General features: G+C 44.6%; 2 protein-coding genes across 2 annotated transcripts; both read left to right on the top strand.

The window, feature by feature from the left end:
• The first annotated feature begins 375 nt into the window (after nt 1-375).
• kif11 (kinesin family member 11) lies at nt 376-9,782 on the top strand. The gene is made up of 23 exons (XM_072690597.1): nt 376-460; nt 2,277-2,413; nt 2,496-2,628; nt 2,937-3,034; nt 3,135-3,213; nt 3,480-3,665; nt 4,078-4,202; nt 4,371-4,461; nt 4,584-4,826; nt 4,945-5,040; nt 5,174-5,262; nt 5,421-5,508; nt 5,608-5,796; nt 5,897-6,104; nt 6,361-6,533; nt 7,020-7,145; nt 7,281-7,439; nt 7,593-7,732; nt 7,906-8,185; nt 8,277-8,499; nt 8,814-8,983; nt 9,079-9,195; nt 9,367-9,782. Exons 2-23 carry the CDS (start codon nt 2,337-2,339, stop codon nt 9,484-9,486), a joined length of 3,210 nt encoding a protein of 1,069 aa, XP_072546698.1. The 5' UTR covers nt 376-460; nt 2,277-2,336; the 3' UTR covers nt 9,487-9,782.
• A 658-nt stretch (nt 9,783-10,440) lies between these two features.
• slc22a15 (solute carrier family 22 member 15) lies at nt 10,441-20,172 on the top strand. The gene is made up of 12 exons (XM_072690596.1): nt 10,441-10,614; nt 11,927-12,070; nt 12,485-12,617; nt 13,411-13,575; nt 14,355-14,484; nt 14,703-14,924; nt 15,281-15,421; nt 15,654-15,739; nt 16,243-16,351; nt 17,151-17,223; nt 17,326-17,484; nt 18,530-20,172. Exons 1-12 carry the CDS (start codon nt 10,531-10,533, stop codon nt 18,584-18,586), a joined length of 1,503 nt encoding a protein of 500 aa, XP_072546697.1. The 5' UTR covers nt 10,441-10,530; the 3' UTR covers nt 18,587-20,172.
• The last annotated feature ends 1,472 nt before the right edge of the window (nt 20,173-21,644 follow it).

Here is a 21,644-nt window from a genome sequence, read left to right as displayed (position 1 = left end):
ACTTTTCAAACCGGCCGAAACTCCCGTGATGCCACACATGCAGTACCGTCCTCCCCCAACACTCTAACCAATAGCGATGCAAGAAGCAACCTTTGTCAACGATGATTGGCCACCCCTTCCGAACAACGCTGCAGGTAAGACATCTTCACCCACCGATTCGCTGAATGTTGACCAATCACGTGTCAAAGAGAAACCCTTCCGCCCGCTGAATAGCTGAACGCTGAAGCCTGCGTGCTGGCTGTTGTGACCAATAGCGGGTCGAGGAGGAACGTCTCTGCACGCTGATTGGTGGAGAGGCGCCACTGCGCCACATTCAAAGTGAGTAACCGTCCGCCGTGTCCTCCTGCGTTCTGCTGGAGTGCTGATGTGGGAGGCTGCGGGTCCCGCTGAAACGGCCTTAGCGAGAGATTTAATAAACTTCATCGCTCAGAGAGACCGACGGAGGCTGCCTGAGCAGCAGGTAGGGGTGTCCGGCTCTGCTGCTGTGTGTGTTTTGTCATTAAGCTGAATTCTATTATTAGTTTATTAGCTAAGTGACAGTCGCCTGCTGCTACGTTATATATCTAGCAGCTGCGCTGTATGCGGTGTTAGCTAGCATCGCTAGCTTTAGCGAGCTAACGCTAATTAGCTGCATAGCTGGTTTTCTAGCTATAACTGTTTTTTTAATTTGTGTAAATTATTATTTTTTACACTTTTTAAAAATATTATTTACCGTATTCAGTGATCAATTAGCTAGCTAGCTCGCTACCTTTTTTCTAAGCAAGGTTTTTGAAGCTTACCTCAATAAACCACGAATTTAAGTCGTAAAGCCTTTTTAAAAATCTTTAAAAAATTATTAATGTTTTCTTTATTTATTTATTATTTATTGGAGCTATAATAACACCCTAAAATAAATTTATTTAGGGAAAGGACTACACATCATGCCAAGAAGGGAAGGAGGAGAGGTTTAAATTTGACGGGTGTTGGTCAGCTGCTGTTCTAGTGTATTATTATTATTATTATTATTATTATTATTTTATTTTTTTCTTTAGCTGTTTGTACTTTTGCCTAACTTTATTTTATTTATTTTTTTATTATTTTATTATTTTTATTTTTATAACTCTTCTACCAGCTTGAATGAGAAATGTCAACCCTATGAGAGCTCCTCTGTGCAGGTGGCCCCAGGTACCTGAAGGTGTAGCTGCCATAAGGGTACAATTTTGGCCCCTACAGATTATTGCAGAAAAAGGTCCAGGGGTGCTTAAAGAACAAAAAAAAAACAAACAATTACTCCTTTACCTTTTAAAATAGTCCCCTACGACTGGATTTGCTGTCCCAAGTTTGCTCCATTAGTTTTGCATAGGTCTGTGTAATAGCAGAAGTCTGTGAGAGCTCCTGAAGCTTCAAGGTGGAAAAGTCTCATTTAGAGACGCAGGCTGTTCCCTCGGTTATATAGACCGGTCAGCCACGCAGACATGTTTGTCATGTTCAGCACTCGAGCAGATGTATCGTCTGACCTGCTGTTATTGTCAATCATTGAAGCCCTGCTCCCAAACTTCTGCATGTAAAGGTTTAAGCCTCCAGGCTGATTAGTCGATGTCGTGATGGACAGTATGCACTTCTGAGCATGTTGTGGAGGTCATTAGTATCTAAAGAAAACGTTGACCATTACAGAATGACGTTGGTTCTGTCCACTGTGTGTCGTATGTGTCCAAAGTGACCGCTTTACAGGTGAAGGAAAATGCCTTATTACCTTTTAATGGGAGTCATGTAATGTAAAGGATTTTATTCTAGGTCATTTTGGAGCATTCCCGTTAGTCTGTTCGTCCAGAATTTCACACACCGTACAGAGCAGCTACAGAAAACTAAACACATAAATGGAGATGCATGTTTTTCATTAGCTTTTTATTTTTTATTATATATATATATATATATATATATATATATTTTTTTTTTTTTTTGTATGGATGTTAGTAATGCAGCTTTTCTAGTGCATTTTGTATGACCAAATGTTGCATTTGCATTTATGGCCTTTAGCTGATCCAGTGCTCTTGTATTGAAGTCATGTGGCTTTCATGTAATGGTCAATAGTGTGCTTGCCCAGCCAGGGAATTGAACCTGCAGTGATGTTACTACAACACACCAATCATATTAATTGCCACGTTGTCCACCCCTAAACATTTGCAGGCCAATTTGGTTGGCTTTTTTTGTTTCCCATTAGGATGCTAGAAATCCACGTGTTGTTGATGTTCTATTCGATTCCAAGTGCGTCATTGTCCGCTCTTCTATTTTCACAGTGAGATATTTGGTTGGAGACTACCGCAGTTCTGGATTCAACCAGAAGAAACTCTCTGACCATGTCTTCGCACGGTGGGGCACCGTCTGCCAAAAAAGATGAAAAGGGGCGTAACATCCAGGTTGTGGTACGATGCAGGTGAGGGTCACTAATGCTTCTTATTTAGGGGAATCGTTGCACTGGTGTAGTTGGTCATCTCTCTGAACTGAACGTCTCTCAGGCCCTTCAATGCAGTGGAGCGCAAATCCAGCTCCCATGGGGTTGTCGAGTGTGACCAGGGCAGGAAGGAGGTGGTCGTCCGGACTGGGGGAGTCAACGACAAGACGTCCAGGAAAACGTACACCTTCGACATGGTGAGAGCCTGCGCTGCTTTGCTTTGCTAGGTGGCCGAAACCCACCAAACGCTTGATTGTTGCTACAGTCTCTCCGGCCTCCAATATGGTATAGTTTCCTCAGTAAAGTGAAGAGGTCTGGGTTGGGGTGCAGCCTCAGTAATGTTAAAATTTACAGCTTTAATATGCCAATTTGTTCATAAAGATGTACATGGTATTAAACTATGACAATAAGATGCATCATTGCATCATTTTCTTGCTTGATCCAGGCCAAGGGAGCCAAACTACAAGCATAAGCCCACCTTAACCCATGTCTTTTGAACATGCAGGTCTTCGGCCAGTCTGCGAAACAGATTGACGTGTACAGGAGTGTGGTGTGCCCCATTTTAGACGAGGTCATTATGGGATATAACTGCACAGTTTTTGCGTAAGTACTTTTTATACTGTTCTAGGCTGTTTTTTACTCCAAGTTTGCCTCTATTATTTCAGTACTGATCAAAAGCCGGGTTATTTCTGCTCCTTTTCAGATACGGACAGACTGGCACGGGGAAAACGTTCACGATGGAGGGAGAGAGATCTCCCAATGAGGAGTTTACCTGGGAGGAGGTACGATGAGAAATGGACTGCTTATACAACATATTGTTCACTGAATGTACTGTAAATACTTCTGTATAAATAATCTGTACTCGTGTGAATGTGCATCCTGGTCTGTATTATAGGTGGCTAGATAAATATGCGCCTGTGAGCTAGATCATATTCACAGTGCTCATCATAGATATATGTTCATATTGCTTGTACTTGGTGACTGCGGTCTTGGACGTTTTATGCTTATGCTGCCCATGTTCTCCTCCCCCTCCTCCTTTCCACCACAGGATCCTCTGGCTGGTATCATCCCTCGCACACTTCATCAGATCTTTGAGAAGCTGGCGAGTAATGGCACAGAGTTCTCCGTAAAGGTTTCTCTGTTGGAGATCTATAATGAAGAGCTTTTTGACCTGCTTAGTCCTTCACCTGACGTCACGGAGAGGCTGCAACTGTTTGACGACCCCAGAAACAAGGTGTGTGTGAGATCTAATTAATCCACAATAGAGGGGAAAAGGCCTTACCTTACCGTGCAATGGCATCAGTTACAGGTACATTTTAGAGGCGTAACAATGAGTCAGTCTGCTGGTTTTCAGCTCATTTGCTTGAGAGCTGAATTCTTTAAATAGTGCCCATGAAATGGAGTATGAGGTTATGAATATCTGAGCATGATTTGAAGGTCATTGCTTCCAAGTGAATGGATGATGACTGTTTTAATGAATGGAAGTGAGATTTGAACTAAATTGAGTGCAGAATCGAATTATATTTAATAATAAAATATGAAGATTAGACCCATAGTACAACCCAATCAAAAATTATCAACCCACTTTAACCCCCAGCTCAGGCTGAGTTTGTGCCGTATTAACAGATCGGCCCTGTTTGTTTCAGAGAGGTGTGATTGTTAAAGGCTTGGAAGAAGTCACCGTACACAACAAGAACGAGGTCTACCAGATCCTGGAGCGAGGAGCCGCCAAGAGGAAAACTGCGTCCACGCTAATGAATGCATATTCCAGGTAGGAAGGTGTCCTGTGTAGGCATGATCATCATATCCAGCTCTGGCATACTGGGGTTTCCTTAAAAATGTGGACAGCCTGTTGGCACTTTCCTCACCCCATGATTTTATTTCAATACATTTGCTGTGTTGGTCACTAATTCGTCCCTTCGCTCTCTGTCCCGGTCAGTCGTTCCCATTCTGTGTTCTCCGTCACCATTCACATGAAGGAGATAACCCTGGATGGAGAGGAGCTGGTTAAGATTGGAAAACTGAACCTGGTGAGGCTTTTTGCTGTGCTGTGCCAACCTCCTTTTTCACATGCAGCTTCTTATTTCACATCTTTTGCTTCTTAATACTAATCAAAATTCTGTTCTCCTCCACCTCTCTTCCTTATCTGCAGGTGGATCTTGCAGGCAGCGAGAACATCGGCCGCTCAGGAGCAGTAGACAAGCGTGCTCGTGAGGCCGGCAACATAAACCAGTCTCTGCTGACCCTGGGCCGAGTCATCACCGCTCTGGTGGAGCGCGGACCCCACGTGCCATACAGAGAGTCCAAACTCACCAGAATCCTGCAGGACTCGCTGGGTGGCCGCACCAAAACCTCGATCATTGCTACAGTCTCTCCGGCCTCCATCAATCTGGAGGTGGGCTTCTACTTCCAGACAACCATGCTTGACCTCTCAGTGATCTCCAGAGTGCATGTAGACGTACCTAGGGCTGAGTTTATATGCCTAAACCTGTTTCTATTTTTTTTAAATACAGGAGACTCTCAGCACGCTGGAATATGCGAACAGGGCAAAGAACATCATGAACAAGCCTGAGGTGAACCAGAAGCTTACCAAGAGGACCCTCATCAAGGTGAGCGTTTCTTGACTTTCGTGGTTTGCTGTGTAATTTGTATTTGTGTTCCATTCAGCTAATATATGAATTGAGTTTTAGATTTGAGCACATTTTGCTTCTGTGGTTAATTTTATTGCTTAATTTTGTACAGGAATATACGGAAGAGATTGAGCGTCTAAAACGGGATTTGGCCGCCACTCGTGACAAACACGGGGTGTATCTTTCTCCTGAGAACTACGAGTATGTCCAGGTTTCTATTCTCCTCAAAGTCAGTAGTTAATGGGATCTAGTGGCGTTTGGCCTTCAATTGTACCCTTGTGCAAGAGATTTAATGCAGTTCTGAGTTTGAGGTGCCAGTCTTTGAATTGGAGTGCTTGTCTGCCTGCGTGTTTTAATAGGAGTATGAACAGTAGGCTGGTGAGTCAGGAGGAGCAGATTACGGAGTACACCGAGCGGATCGCTGCAGTGGAGGAGGAGCTGAAGCGGGTGAGGCGTTCAAATCCTGACCCTTTTTTGTGTGATGCTCAATGTTCAGGGTCTTTGTGAATGCCCCTTTTAAAAGGTCTGTCTGTATGCTGTCTTTAGATGTTGGAGATGTTCTCAGACAGTAAGCAGAAGCTGGACCAGTGCTCCGAGGACCTGCAGGAGAAGACTCAGCAGCTGCAAGAGGCTCACAAGGACCTGGAAGACACCAGGCACAGGCTCACACAAGAGGAGTTCATCACCACTCAGCTGCAGACCACTGAGGAGCAACTGTTCAGCACTGCAGGCCAGGTGTGTAGAATCAGAAAGCCTGGGGGAGTGAGTTTGCTAAACGTGTCCTTTCTTGCAGTAAACAGTCTGACAACTAACTGCTCTTCAACTTCTGCTGCAGTTGCTGAGCACGGCCGAGGCCAGCACGTCAGACGTGGGAGGCCTCCACGCCAAGCTGCAGCGGGTGCGGGCAGTAGAGCAGCATAACACCTCTGTGCAGAGGAGCTTTGCCCAGGTGATGGAGCAGAGCTGCAGCAGCATGCACACCGCACTGCAGGAGCAGAGCCTCAAACAGACCGCCATCCTGGACCACTATCGCCATGCCGTGGGTCAGTTACCATTTTTCTTCACTTCTGTTGGGAAAAGCTAGAGAACCTGATTTTATGAGAATGGTCTAGGTTCTTAGCCTGAATTTTCCACAAGCCAGATTTCTCAGTAAATGTAATAACTTGCACTGCAATTAAGGCACGTAATACTCGAAAATCCCCTCTTCTGGAATCCCACCAGGTCAAAGTCTAGTTGGAATTTGATGCAAGTTGCCCGTTTTCTTATTAACTGACTAACAAGGCCTTATTCTCTCTGCAGCGGAGCTTCTGGGAGGAACCGGCCGTGTGTTTGAAGAATCCCTGGGCTCAGTGTTGAGCTCCTACAGTGCTATGAGGGAGGCAGTTGGGGAAGGGGTGGATGGCTGTAAGAGCAGGCTGCTGCAGCAGGAGAACCTCACACAGGAAAGCAAAGACTCCATGCTTCAGCTTCTGGTAAGGCCCTAGAGGATCTGGGCCATAACGCTACCTTCTGTATTGCAAGCATTCAGCAGTTTACCGGTGCCGGACGAGAGTTCAGTGTACATCAGCCCTGTCATATGCACCTCCAACTGGGTTCTTGTGTGTTTTTATTGAGGAACCAATGTTCAAAGTATGTCTTTTTGCAAAACAAGACCATACAGACATGAGACATGAGCAGGGCGGCTTGCAGTATAAGCCAGAAACAGCTGTAGCTGTTTGGCACTGTTTCCATGTCTCCTTGTATATTGCAAGTCATTTTGTCCATTTAAATCAAGTCAATAGCTATTTGTGCTTTAAGGCAACACTAAAATACTTGCTGAGATGCAGAATGGTCACTGAAAGTAAAGGAAGCATGTTGACTGAGTTGATGGCGCAATTACAGGATTTGTCAGAAGTGTTCAGTGATTCAGTTCAATGATTGCATGTTTGAACTGATTGAATGCTTATTCCTGTCGACAGGACCAGCACAAGTTACACCTGGAGGAAGTTCTCCTTGCCCAGGCGATCCCTGGCATCAGATCGATCACTGCAATGAATGCCAGCTTAAAAGAAACCCTCCAGAAATACAGCGCTCTGGCTGCGAAGGTGCATTTTTCTCAACAAATTGGCTTGTGGTTTGTAGAGCAGTATAAAAAGAGATAATCCATTGCTTCCTGAAGCCTCATAAAGATCTCTTCCCCTTTTTTTTTTTTTTTTTTTTTTTTTTTTTTTTTAAAATAGATGGAAGGTCTGAAGGCAGAGATGACTGTATTCTTCAGCGGCCATGTAGAGGCGCTTGCGAGCATGAGGGAGTCGGCCGTGCAGGGCTTCAGCACGCTCCACGCTGAGCACGATAAGCTGAAACTGCAGATCAACCAAGCGAGCAACAGTCACCAAACGGTACGTTCAGAACCATTCTCAGATAAAGCAAATGATTCTGGGCAGTGAGCAGCTTTAGGCTAGTTCTTGTTTACCGATGGATGTGGGTTTTGGGAATTTTGGACCTCTTCGTGTAGGTAGAGGGTTTTAACCAGAGTTCTTCCTTGTTTACAGCGCATATCCCAGCTCCTCAAGTGTGTACAGGATCAGATGAACCTCCTGGCTCTGGACACCCAGACGGACTTTGAGGGGCTTCAAGGAATGTCGGATGCTCAGAGAGCACCAATGGAAACTCTGAAGAACACCATACAGAGGTAAGATCAGCTCCTAGTTCTTCAGGAAACTCCTGGATGCTGTCGCAGTACTGTTCAGCTACTGTATCTCATTGATGGGAGGGTGGGGGGGCTCTTGAAAGTTTAGCTTACTGGGTCTATGACCCCCATCGGATAGGGTGTCTGGAACTGACTGTAAATGTTGATCTCCTCAGTAAATGTGTGGAAGCTGAAGAGGAGACCTCCTCAGTCCATTCCCGCCTGGGCTCGTGCACCGATAATGTGATCGGAGAGATGAATGGCGTGACCGAGGAGGCTCACAGAGTGTTGGAGGAGTGTTCTGGTTACTGCGGGCTTCTGCAGAGCTCTCTAGACTCACTGGCTGATTCAGGACTGCAGTGGTGTCACACGGTCAGAGACTCTGCTGAAAAACATGCCCAGGACCAGCTCACCCTCATCGAGGAGAACAAGGCTGCTGTGCAGGCCCTTCTGCAGGTAAAGCCTTGGGCAGGATGGCTTCAATTGTTGCAATTTCGCTTCAGAGGGCTTGGCACTGAAGGTGCTATTATTCTGTGTCTACTTGCAGGATGTCGAAAAGCGCGGTCAGGCTGCAGTGGATGACTGCAGAAGTCGTCTTGCTCCAATGCAGCAGGAAATGGAGCGAGTGCTGAAGGGTGTGGCGTTGCAGACAGGTCGAGATCAGGACACCCTGCAGGAGCACAGAGATGTGCTCTCAACCCTCGTGACCGAAACCCTGGATACAGTCAACAACTTCCTCAGCAAGGAGCTGCAGCAGGACCTGCCCACTGGTGAGACTAGCAGGCTGGTTTTGCAGAAGATGACCATTATCACTGTTTCTCAACACTTGAGCGTTCCGGGCCTGCACGTTTTTGGTGCACTTCCCAGTTCTGCTTAGACTGGCTTAGTAATCAGCTGAGTAGCTGGATCAGGGCCTTTATTCATGGTGCGTCTCAGAAAAGTAATGCGGTTCTAGGATCAATTCCTCTTAGTAACATTTATAGTAAATAAGAGGAACGGTATCTTGGATTAGCACTAATGCTCTGAGAAGCTTCATGAACACAAGAACGGGGGCAGTGTAGCAGTAACGCATGTCTGTGTGTAGGCACAACGCCGCAGCGCAAGGAGTACAAGTACCCTCGTATCCTGGACCCGCTGAGGAGCAGGGCAGAGCTGGAGGAGGACTTTAGGGCTCAGCAGGAGCAGCTGATGAGTGCGCTGAGCCAGTGTGATGCCCTCACTGAGGGAGAAGAGGAGGAGAAGCCAGTTGAACAGGTACGCCACAGCAGCTGTGCATGCTGCATAACTGGCATCACTCAAATGGGTCACATGGTCACTTCATATGTCATGTTTGAATGTTTCGCTCCTAGGATTCCCTTGAGGACGAGGTTAGCGGTTCTAGCGACAGTAGCTCGACGCAGCCCTCTGTACCGGACAAGGACAAGAACCTGATGTGTTATGAGGAGGGGAGGGTTCCCTTCTTTAAGGTAGGCTGTAGCAGCTAGTGGATCATATGGAACAATGGTAAACTGGCAGGGAGTTGACTGTTAATGTATGGAGATATGGAATAGAACTTTTTACAGGAGGCAAAAACCTTAAATCTGTGGGCATTACCGTCTCACATTGTTGATTAACGATGACCAACTCTCTCTCTGCAGAAAAAGTCAAAGAAGGAAAACCCTGTTAACAAGTCCCTGAACCGCTCCAAGGTGGTCGAAAATGACAGCTTGGTGGTGTCCCCTCGGTCCCGATTACCTCTCAGAGCTCAGAACCAGTGACGTGGAAGCCTCCATGACTCCCATTCCTTTACTCTCCATTGTCTTTCACTAGCTAGAAAGCTTCTATTTTTTAATCTGTCTGTTTGTCTGTGTTTGACATGAATTTAAATATTTTAAGTGTTTGTATGTCCATCTTCACTGTTTCATGTTGAGTCATCAGCAAAGTTCAGGGCGTTATTTACCATTTCCTTTTTGTCACCATTTGGGTGTTGTGTTCAGTTTTTTGTTTGTTTTCTTGTGACTTTAAAAAAAATATCTGGTGTATCTAAACTAATAAAGCTTTTAAGATTCTGAAATTTGAGCCTTTTTTTGTGTGAATTACAGTTAAACACGCTGTCCAGACAGATTTGGACAACCTCTTTGTTGAACTCTGAAAATTTGCCCTGCACTAAAGTACTAGCCTTTTAGAACTTAACACTTTGCCTCCTACATTTAATACATGCTCAGTGTTGATCAAGGTGGCTCTTGGTTCCATCTTTTATGGCTTACATAATTGACACGTGTCTATGAAGGAAATCCCAAAAGAATGCCCATGAGTGCATTCCTAAAGGTCCTCCTTCTAACATATGGTCCCCTGAACTGAGGGTACTAAAGAGTGCGTGTTAAACCACTACAGGGTTTATAAATGTGCACTGAAACTGGACTCTTAGAGTTTTAAGCCACTGCAGGGACACCCAGAAACTAAATAAGGGACAATGGACTGAGCGGTGTCTCTAGAGCGCCTTGGAACAGTAAATTCTAGGGAGTCTATAATAAGGGTCCCACTAACTGGAGTGTCCGAAAGGGCTGGACAAGGACCACTGAACTGACTGAGGTCAGAGGTCAGACCCTTCCAGTCTTCAACCCACAGTTCTTCAGTCAACAGCGAGTTAAAGGCTGAGCGGCGCCTCCACCAATCAGAATCGGGGCTTCGTGCCACGTGACCTACTTCCGCGTACTACGTGTACAGCAGTGGGATTGCTGTGACAGAAGCGGCGGACTCCCAAACCCCAAAATCCCCAAACCCATGTGAAATGTTAAGCCCTGGAATCCTTAGTTTCCAGTATGGATTTGGAAGAGGCTTTTCAAGCTGTCGGAGAGTTCGGACGGTACCAGAAGCGGATGATGGCTGTGCTGGTACTGCTTCAGGTAACGTACGCCTTAGCTTTAGCTCCCGGTTGGGCTCCGACGGTGGCGAGTCCGGCTCCGGGAAGTAGAAATCCAGCTCCAGGGTTTAGGTTCAGCTGCTTGAGCGGCTCCGCGCTGCACAGGCAGGCAGTTGGAACGAAATCCTGGAGTGGATTTGTACTTTTCTGGACCCGAATTTGCTCATCTCTGTAAAAACACACCAGATTTCGGACGTTGGTGTCGAGACACTGTGGGTTGGATATTTTGGTGAAACCAAGATGGGACGGGATCGGATTTACTGTGTGTGTGTGTGTGTGTGTGTGTGTGTGTGTGTTGTAGCTAGCTGTTTTTGTCTGGGGTGGGTGATACCACTGCTTTTCGATCCGGTATCTCCATCTGTTAAAAGTCCTTTAGCTACTGATGGAGCTTATTTTTCTAAATGCAAAAAAATAATAATTTTACTGTTAAAAAAACCCCCAAATATTTCTCATTGGATAAGACAAATGTTACTAAAAAATAAAAACATATATACTGAAAAATTGGGGACTCTTAATATATTATATACAAAGTTCAGATATAACAGGAACTCAGTTAGACTCCTGTAAGTCCTGTAAGTTGTGAGGTGGGGCAGCAGTGAGCCCTGTGCGCCCGTAACCACTGTCACTGGGTCACCGGTTGCCCTTCCTCGCAGCACTTTTTGGGCCACATCTCCATCATCTAACCCTGGGTGAAGATCACTAACACCTCCATCATCTAACCCTGGGTGGAGATCACTAACACCTCCATCATCTAACCCTGGGTGGAGATCACCAACACCTCCATCATCTAACCCTGGGTGGAGATCACTAACACCTCCATCATCTAACCCTGGGTGGAGATCACCAACACCTCCATCATCTAACCCTGGGTGGAGATCACCAACACCTCCATCATCTAACCCTGAGTGGAGATCACCAACACCTCCATCATCTAACCCTGTGTGGTGATCACTAACACCTCTATCATCTAACCCTGGGTGGTGATCACTAGCATCTCCATCATCTAACACTGTGTGGTGATCACTAACACCTCTATCATCTAACCCTGGGTGGAGATCACTAACACCTCCATCATCTAACCCTGGGTGGTGATCACTAGCACCTCCATCATCTAACCCTGGGTGGTGATCACTAACACCTCCATCATCTAACCCTGTGTGGTGATCACTAACACCTCCATCATTTAACCCTGGGTGGAGATCACTAACACCTCTATCATCTAACCCTGGGTGGAGATCACGCTCTGAAGGTTCACAGGACTAAGATCTTTAATTACATGTGTTTGTGTCTGGTAGATCTACATGGCGTGCCAGTCTATGCTCATTGTTCTGGTGGGCGCCATTCCAGAGTACCACGTGGAGCCCGTCACAGAGAAGGGCGGAGGTGATCTGACCCAAGGCGTGACTTTTACAGATGACATCAGCTCCATCGCAACGGAGGTGAAACGGGGAGTTTATTTAAGTAGAGATGTTATGTATTATATATCAAAAGTATTGACAGAAGTATTGGGACACACCTCTTAATCATTGAATTCGGGTGTATACGAGCTTAGAGCAAAGGGGGGCCAGATCCACATTAATGCCTGTGGGTTTAGAATAGGGTATCATAAAATAAGTATCTTATAAAATATGTAGGTGTCCAAATACTTTTGTCCATGCATATAGACAAAAGTATTCAGACAAAAACAACCTCAATTCTTCATGGCATGGTTTCCACAATGTCGGGCATAGACATTCGGGACTCTGGTACTCATGCACAGGTGTTCCTAATAAAGTGCTAGATGAGAGAGTGTGTGTGTGTAGGTGTGTTTGAGTCTGATTGTATGTGTGCTGTGTCTGTGTCTCTCTTTGCAGTGGTTTCTGGTGAAGCAGCAGGCTTATAAAGTAAGCCTGGCCGGGTCGCTGTTCTTTGCAGGGGTTCTGATCGGGAATGTACTCTTTGGACCGCTCTCCGATAGAATCGGGAGGAAACCCGTGTTTCTTACTGGTACAGCCACATCACTGACACCACCATCATCTAACCCTGGGTAGAGATTACTAACACCTCTATAATCTAACCATGGGTGGAGATCACTAACACCACCATCATCTAACCCTGGGTGGTGATCACTAACACCTCTATCATCTAACCCTGGGTGGAGATCTGTAACACATCTATCATCTAACCATGGGTGGAGATCACTAGCACCTCTATCATCTAACCATGGGTGGAGATCACTAACACCACCATCATCTAACCCTGGGTAGAGATCACTAACACCACCATCATCTAACCCTGGGTAGAGATCACTAACACCTCTATCATCTAACCATGGGTGGAGATCACTAACACCACCATCATCTAACCCTGGGTGGAGATCTGTAACACATCTATCATCTAACCATGGGTGGAGTTATTTTAGATGAACATCCCCCTACTAGATAATTATTGTGTCATTTCAGATCCAAGCATAAACAGCTTTGGTGAGCCAAAACATTATAACCACCTCCCTAATATGCTGCTGTTCCTCCACATGCCACCAGTGCTGACCAGGAGCCGGGGCCCCCGCAATCCATGGTTCAGGTCTTCATGCTGCCCATTTGTACACATCTAACACATTGACTCCACAACCACAGAGGTCCCAGACCCTCACAAGTAGCTCTGTTATTAGATAATTAAGGTTATGTGCTTCATCTGTGGTCATAATGTTTTGGCTCATAAATGTACATGGGTAGTTATCGTCTGTAAATATTACTTAATTATTATTAATATTAATTTTTTTCTCTCTCTCGTTTCTTAGCTTTGTTTTTTGAGCTGCTGTTTGCATACGGCACTGCGTTGGCGCCCAACTACGAGCTGTTCGCTCTCTCCAGGCTGCTGGTGGGAATGATGAATGGAGGAATGGCTCTGGTCTGCTTCATCCTCTCTCAGGAGTACGTGGGGAAGTCCTACTGGGCTCTGACAGGTAACCCCTCCTGTTGGTCTGCTGGATTTCTACAAGACTAATTCATCTGGGCAGGCTGCAGATATCCTCCATTTTCTACTCAATTTGGAAGGACAGTTACACAGTTACGCCCCCTATCACCCATAATGCCTCCAACGCTAGGAGGGCGAGGACTAGCACGCCTCCGCAGACAAACATGAAACCAGACACCACCTCTTTTCCATCTGCCGCTGATTACAGCAGGGCTAGGTAGCCAGCGTGCTCGAAGGAAGAGCAGTAATGTGGGGAGGAAGTGCCATCAAGGCCAGTTGTGCTCTCTCAGATTCCGGCTCCTGATGGCAAGCAGCTCGACCGGGAGCTGTAAAACGAGCCAATTCCAAAACCCCAAAACTGTTCCACTGACTCTGTTTATTTACATCCAGCCCACTAGAGAAAGCCTTTCGAGGCTAAACACAACACCTACTGTGGGAGACTATAGAAGCTAGGCTAACAAGCTGAAGGCAAGGCTAAAAGCTAACCCTACCAGACCCTACGACAATCTCCTCACCTAGCTATCCGCACATCATGCCAGTTAGACACAGAGAGGACAGCAACAGCCAAAAAGCTGGAGGCTAGGCTAAAGGCTAATTTGTCTGGAGCTGTGTTTGATAGCAATTAGCACACTTTAGCTTTGGTAGCAGTTTTATTGCTTAGTTTGCAGTGCCTGTATTTGTAGGTGCTCTCGTCACTGACGTTTGCATTGTTTGTGTGTGTGTGTGTGTGTGTGTGTGTGTGTGTGTGTGTGTGTGTGTGTGCATCAGGGACGCTGACTAATATGACCTTTGCAGTGGGCATTGCTTTGTTTGCTGTGCTTGGCTACTACATCAGGCAGTGGCGTAACCTAGCAACCGCAGCCAACTGTCCCGGGGTGCTGCTCTTCCTCTTCTGCATGTAGGTGTGAAACAAGGAACCGCAGGCCGTGTTGGTAGCATGTTCAGAACATCTGTTTTTGAAGTATTTACATAAACATAAATAAAATAATTATATGTTAGTAAGTAATAATTAATAATGTATTGAACATATCATTTCATTATTTTGTTAAACGAATCAGTTACATGCCGTATTTTGTGTGTGAATGTTTCCCTGTGTGTGTATTTGTGTGTTTTCAGCACCCTGCCGGAGTCTCCGCGGTGGTTGTACTCTCGAGGGCGGACGGGTCAGGCCGAGCGCGTGCTGCAGAGTTTCGCGGTGAGGAACGGTAAAGGCCGGCTCACTCTGAAGCTCCGCCGGACGCCAGGCTTATCCGGTTCTGAGGTGCCCAGCACGGGACTCCTCGTCCTGGCCACGCACTCTGTACTGCGCTGCAGGACTGTCGTCCTCATGTACGTCTGGTAAGTACCAGTTTGACCCTTTCATGTACCTCCTTGAAATGTAATTAAGAAAAATATATTAAAATTATATAGATATATATATAAATATATATATATATATTTTCCCACCTCAGCCAAAAATTCCTGGGGGCCATTCAGACATGGGAGCCACATTCACAGTAATCATTTCTTTGCCTTTATAGTGGCCGAATCAATCGTCTGTTTTGCGTGACGGGGTGGTAAACACCCCTTTTTACAATGTAAAAGCCCAATCAGGACTTTCCTTCTGTTTGCTACTGGCTGCTCAAAAGGCTCAGATGATACAAATGGAAAAGTGTCACCTGACAGCTTCTCATGTTTACCTGTGTGTGCTGCAGGTATGCCTGTAGTCTGGTGTATTATGGGTTGACCATGAATGCGAGCGAGGATAAAGGCAATCGTTATCTCAGTGTGGCCATGTACGGCCTGGTGGAGCTCCCGGCCTATCCACTCTGCATGTACTTCATCAACAAGCCCTGGTATGTGTACACACACACACACACACACATACATACACATACACACACTATTACTGTTTTGTAAATATTGTTATATTTATAATTTAGATTATATTAATTAATTAGTATTATAATATATTATTCCATCAGCAGCTGACCTGATTGCACAGATATTGTTTTTTAACTCTATGTTTTCTATATGTTCTATGTCGGTGTCTCTCGCCCTCTGTCTCTCCCTCGCTCTCTCTCTCAGGTCAGGGAGAAGGAAGTCGTTAGCCAGTTTTCTCATCCTGGCAGGGTTGTGTTGTCTCCTCTCCATGGCTCTACCTGTTCAGTCCGGTGAGGGACGATGTGTGTTAGTGGTGGGAATCGCTGTAGGCATCACGATACTTCGGCCACGATGCCATTCCAGTGTGCCGTTTAGAGATCTGTGATACGTACTGCAGTGTATATTTTTGCAATATTTATTACTATAAGTTGAGATTAGGGGTGTTGTCCATGGTGCTGTCCAGCTGATCTAGCAAAAAAAAAAAAACATGAAGGGAAACCAGTTTGTTTCTGGTCTCAACAAACACAAACAAACAGCTCCATCTTGTGGATTAAGACAGAAATGCATTTTCATAACAAAAGACTTATTACACTAGAAATATGAATCATTAAACACCAACTATTGTCATTATATGTTAAAACATATGTGTTTTATCTTCTACCTCTACTTTATGTATCATGTTAATACCATTTTAAACTTACAGTGTAAGCATGGAGGAAACTATTCTAATATCATATAATGTGTGTGTGTGTGTGTGTATGTGTATAATAATAATGTGTGTGTCTTCCCACAGGATCCTGGGCGAGCGGCAGCTCTATGGCTCTGTTAGGAAAGCTGATGGTCAGCGCTGCCTTTAACATTGTTTACGTTTACACCTCGGAGCTCTACCCCACCGTCATCAGGTACACACTGGAGATTCACCACGGAAAGACTAAGACTAGGACTAAGCACTGTCCAAATTCTGCTCACTGGTGGTACTGGGAGGACTGGGCTATTGATTTTCAGGGTTGTGGGATCGATACCCAGGTCCACTAAGCCGCCACTGTTGAGCCCTTAAGCAGTTGTTGTAGGAGTAATTCTACAACAGATACCATTTCCATGGTGTCATTTTCAAAATTTCATGAAAAACTCATTAATATTATTTTTTTTTATATGAAAAAGGATTCTTCTTCTTCTTCTTCTTATTATTATTATTATTATTATTAATAATAATAATAATAATAATAATAATAATAGAAAATCACAACATGAAAGATAAACATATATTTAATGTTGTGATTTTTCTATTATAATTTTTTTTTATTAATAATAATAAATTTGTACTATAATAATATAGTTAAAAAAAAACCCACCTCAGGCTTTATTGATTATTGCTGATTATTAATATTATATTTTTATTCAGACATGGGAGCCACATTAACAGTAGAACGTGACGGGGTAGTATCTGACTGATGTCTACAAAAGGGACTTCCTGTTTGTGGTGTCATTTAAAGTAACAGTAGATTACCTGTAGATAAAACCGTGTAAACGGGTTAGTGTGACGGGGTGGTAAGTCTAATTTAGGGTTACAGTGATTAAAAGTTTTTCATCATGAATTAACACATCGTTCATAATCCTGAACATACAAGCATGATCCTACTCTTCAGGCCCTGGTATGGATGGTGGTGCTGGACTACAGCGGCTCTGGTTTGTGTGTTTTAGGAACGCAGGGCTGGGGGTGTGCTCCATGTCCTGTAGGGTGGGAGGCATTCTGGCTCCGTTCGTACCCAGCATGGTGAGCAGTCTGTTCGTATTTGATGCTCTGTTTTACACCGATGCTTCCACTCTGTGCTGTGATCATATGGAGTGATTTGAGCTTGTATTGATTACCGATCAGAAAGTGCTGCATGCATCGCTGCCATTTACCGTCTTCTGTCTGATCGGCGTGACTGCGGGAGCACTGGGTCTTCTCCTCCCGGAAACGCTCAACAAGCCCGTCGCCGAAACACTAGAGGAACTCCCCGCCCCGGCCTACCAGCGCATGATCGATACTCAGGTAATCACGTCATAGTGACGTCTGTAGCTCCTCCAGTGCAGGTCAGGTTGAGGTCTGGAAGACCTAGAAAACCTTCAGAGAGAACTGCTGGTAAAAACCAACCCACAACCCCTGTTGAGCTCGATCCGGACGGTATGAGTTGTACACAGGGAGGTGGAGCTCTGTAATTTTGGCATGTGAAATCGTCCTAACTCTTAAAAATAAAGGTGCTACAAATGGCTGTTTGAGCGATGCCCTAGAAGAACCACTTTTGGTTCTGTAAAGAACCCGGTTTGTCACAGAGATATGTGAGTGTGAAGAACCTTTAAAAGGCCTGGAAAACTTTCTCTTGATCTAAAGGTCCTTTATCAGTTTAATGGTCACAAATCTTAACAAAAAATGCTGGTTTATGGAACAAAAAATGGTTCTTCTATGGTATCAATCAAAGAACCTTTTGTAGCACCTTTATTTTTTTTGAGTGAAAATCAAAATCTAAATATTATATATATATAGATATATTAGTAAAGAAAATAGAAAAAAATAGTAATATGTTGATTATAATTTTATGATATTCTTACAATGTAAAAATGCAAAAATGTTAACTATGTAAATATGTATAGAAAACAAAGTAAATATCTGATATAATTTTACATTGAAGGAATATCATAAAATTTATTACTTTTTTACTCATTTTAAGTAATTTTATCTAATAGAAGTGTTTGAATACACTGGCAGATAATTTTGCCAGTAAATAAATGATCTGTTATTTCTAAAATGAGGTAAAATGATTTATGAAGACGCTATTAAGGCAGATAAAGTCACTTATATCACAATATTACTACAGAAAATCTCAGAATGAGAAATATTGGATATTCAGATTTGTACGTTTGAGAGGATTGCCCTTGCAAAGCCAGCTTGTTAATAAGGCAGAATGAGTTCCACACATAAACGTGTCATTTTTGGCAAATTTGCGAGATGTTTGACACCACTGAGTAGATGACTGGCCGGTACAGGCTGTAGTCAGCCCTGTGGGGAAGGCTTTAACGAGGGTCGTTGTGCTTTACAGGTTCACCTGCTGGAGGACGATCACCTGTCGAAGCGCAAAGGATCTGAAAGTGAATGAGCCTCGAAACTGTGTGGCCAAACACACACACACACACACACACACACACACACACACACACACACACACACTCGCACACACACATACAGTGATCAAGAGGAGTAAGCAGATACAGAGCTCTATGCAGGGCAGTTTACTTCTGATGGATGAGGGCGGAGCTCCTGACCTGCTCCCCTTGATGGACCTTAGACTGGACCAAGTAGAGATTCTCATACAGAGAGAAAGTGTGTGTGTGTGTGTGTGTGTGTGTGTGTGTGTGTGTGTGTGTGTGTGTATCTGTGCAGGACTGAACCACAGACTTAAAAGACAAGCAAGCGTGTGTGTGTGTGTGTGTGGAGATGTGCCAAACTGAACGATTCAAAAGTTTGGAATCACTTATCGTCTTATGAATCCTGATCTTCTACAGGGAGGATTCAGATACTTCACTCGAATGCTTCAAATGATTCTTTGAGCGACTTTGAAGTAAAGGTTCTTTAGACCATGGAACCTTTAACTTGGTGAAGAACCTTTACATCAGGTGAAAAAGGTTCTTCACACTCTAACATCTCTGTTATTTTGGAAATCCATAAGTGTTTCCTCAGAGCCGACCTTCAAAGAATCATTTTCATTCATTTTTTTTTAAAATTTAATTTCCAGTCAGAACACTGAACACATCCACGCTCACGATCACAGAGCTTCGTTACAGCTTCCATTCTTCTCTGGAGACTCGCTTTCAGCAAGGATCTCTAAACACCTCCAAAGTTCTGCCTTAGAAGACCCCCCCCCTCCCACCCCCCAACACATTCAGTGATGTGGAGGGCTCGTCGCTCCTGGTCCTGCTTCCGAGAGCAGCAGCTTGCAGCTGGATGCTCTCAGAGGGTGGGGTTGGTGGTCCGCCAGGTTTTCCCACTTATTTTGTCTTGACTCTCTCATTTTTTAAAGCAAGTGGACGGTCCTCTCTGTTTCTCCTCAGAACCCCCTCAGATCTCCAGAATGATGAAGAATGGCTGTCTTGGCTGGTATTTCCAGAATTCCCTGCTTTGACAGGTTTACAGGTTCCAGATTTCTGAATAGGTGGAAGAGAGATGGAAGGAAAGCTCAACCAGTGCCTTCTGTGAACACAGAGCCGAACGGATCTACAGGACGGGCCGAACTGTGTTTGGCTCATTAGAAGGGTCTCGATGCCGGTGCTGCTGAACCCACAGCCTACTTGCTTTTCCACTGCTCCCCATCTTCTGCTGGATGATCGGGACCTTCAGCCGTGCTTTACGTAGTCTGGACGTCAGCAGCCGCCAATTTTCACCTCAGTGTCTGTGAAGCTGAGCTCTCTCTCTCTCTCTCTCTCTCTCTCTCTTTCTCTCTCTCTGTGTGTGTGTGTGTGTGTGTGTGTGTGTGTGTGTGTGTGTGTGTGTGTGTGTGTGTGCACGCACGCTGTAACAGGGTGTTTGTAATTCAATCAGTGGCTCTGTGCTCAGTCAGGACGGATGTAGAATTATGGAATTATGGAAATGTACAGCTCTGTATGTTGTTGCATATATTTGTGATGTTTCCTCATTTTTGGGGGAAAATGATTTTAAAAAATGAACAGATAAAAAGAATAAAATGAAAGGAATGATATTCGGGTTCTGCGGGTTCTAGATTAGTGGGCCCATGTAAAGGGGTACTCTGGTCCAAATCAAATCTGTGGCTACTGAGTCGTCCACTGTAAATATGTCTGCTCACCATTTTCAGTCCTGCGGCTGAAGTCTCCAGAGGGGGGTTTTCAGGTTTGAAGACCTTTTGATGATGTCACGTGAAGGTGGGAGGAGCTTTGAAGTAGGCTGTTTGAAACATAAGCAATTCCTGTATATGAGACGGCTGACAGGCGTCTTATGTGGAGGTTCTGTAACGGTGTAGAAGTTCTGTAGCACCTCGGGCATCGAGGTTTGGGGTGAGGTCGCGGGGAAGGAAGCGGTGCCAAGCCTGCAGTGGCAAATTCAATCTAAATAAAGATAAATATTTAACAGAATATATAAGATAAGATAATCCTTTATATATATATTAGGAGTTTAGGATAATTATCTGTAACGGCTGAAGGTTTTAATTAAACTAAATATTCATTACATTAAAATTAGTTGAGAAACGACAGAGCTAAAAACCTGCCTCCAACACTGACTGTGATGCCGTAAGCTCGCCACTAGATGGCACTGCTGTATACTGAGGAACTTTAGGTATTAGAGCTATTAATTATATTATAAATAACACAAGTCGTCATCAGTATGTATTATAATATTAGTGTTTATAATAAAATAAACGCGCTGAAAGGCATTGAATCATTTTCCAGCCAATAAAACCCACGAATGAACTGATGAGTCGAATCAGGTGTGTTTAGGCAGGGGAATCGCCGGGAGTTACTGCGGCCCGCCGCCAGAGGGCGCCGGAGCGCCTGAAAACACAGGCGGATGAACTCGACTGACCTCTGACCGCGCGCTTCTCTCTGCGCTGGAGACGTCATCGCTGGCGCTCAGGTAAAACCAAAGGGTGGAGGGGGTGGAGGAGGGAGGGATTGAGGGAGGGGGTGGAGGAGGAACCTGTAACCGTAAATAAGTACAGCACGAGCAGTGCTTAACTCTGTCTCCTGATATGTTCATGCTATTCATGCTACAGCACATCAATCAATCAATCAATCAATCAACTAATTAATCAAATCATTCGTTATTAAATAATTAATCAACCTTTATTTTCACTCTTTTAATCTTACCCTCATTTCCAGTGCCCAGCAACCCCCCCCCCCCAACAAAAAACATATATATAATAAAACTTACTCAACATACTCAAGCTTCTGTAAAGCTGCTGAGGCATTATGGGAAATGTAGTGTAGTGTAGCTCTGCTCAGCGATCCAGGATGAACTTGACTTTTTACCGCCGTGATTTTAGTGAGGCACAGCACTGTTTTTGTGGGGTACGTACACCTGTACATTTGCCCCCTGTTTAAGCTCACTGTCCTGCTTCAGATGTGGAGTCCTCTTTTCATCTTCGGCCTTTATATTATTTTTTTTTTTGGCCAAGAAATTCTAATTTAGCTTCTTCTTAGTTTCCA

This window comes from Salminus brasiliensis, chromosome 10 (assembly GCF_030463535.1).
Source record: "Salminus brasiliensis chromosome 10, fSalBra1.hap2, whole genome shotgun sequence".
NCBI lineage: Eukaryota > Metazoa > Chordata > Actinopteri > Characiformes > Bryconidae > Salminus > Salminus brasiliensis.
Note: the sequence above shows the minus strand (reverse complement) of the source record. Positions and strands in the feature narration are given on the sequence as shown.

Excerpts from the sequence above, each read along its gene's own strand:
- slc22a15 (XM_072690596.1), top strand. The coding sequence starts at position 10,531 with ATGGATTTGGAAGAGGCTTTTCAAGCTGTCGGAGAGTTCGGACGGTAC. Across the intron at positions 12,618-13,410 it reads GAAACCCGTGTTTCTTACTG|CTTTGTTTTTTGAGCTGCTG; the intron begins GTACAGCCACAT and ends CTCGTTTCTTAG. Across the intron at positions 13,576-14,354 it reads GTCCTACTGGGCTCTGACAG|GGACGCTGACTAATATGACC; the intron begins GTAACCCCTCCT and ends TGTGTGCATCAG.
- kif11 (XM_072690597.1), top strand. The coding sequence starts at position 2,337 with ATGTCTTCGCACGGTGGGGCACCGTCTGCCAAAAAAGATGAAAAGGGG. Across the intron at positions 5,041-5,173 it reads CCAAGAGGACCCTCATCAAG|GAATATACGGAAGAGATTGA; the intron begins GTGAGCGTTTCT and ends AATTTTGTACAG. Across the intron at positions 5,509-5,607 it reads TGGAGGAGGAGCTGAAGCGG|ATGTTGGAGATGTTCTCAGA; the intron begins GTGAGGCGTTCA and ends TGCTGTCTTTAG.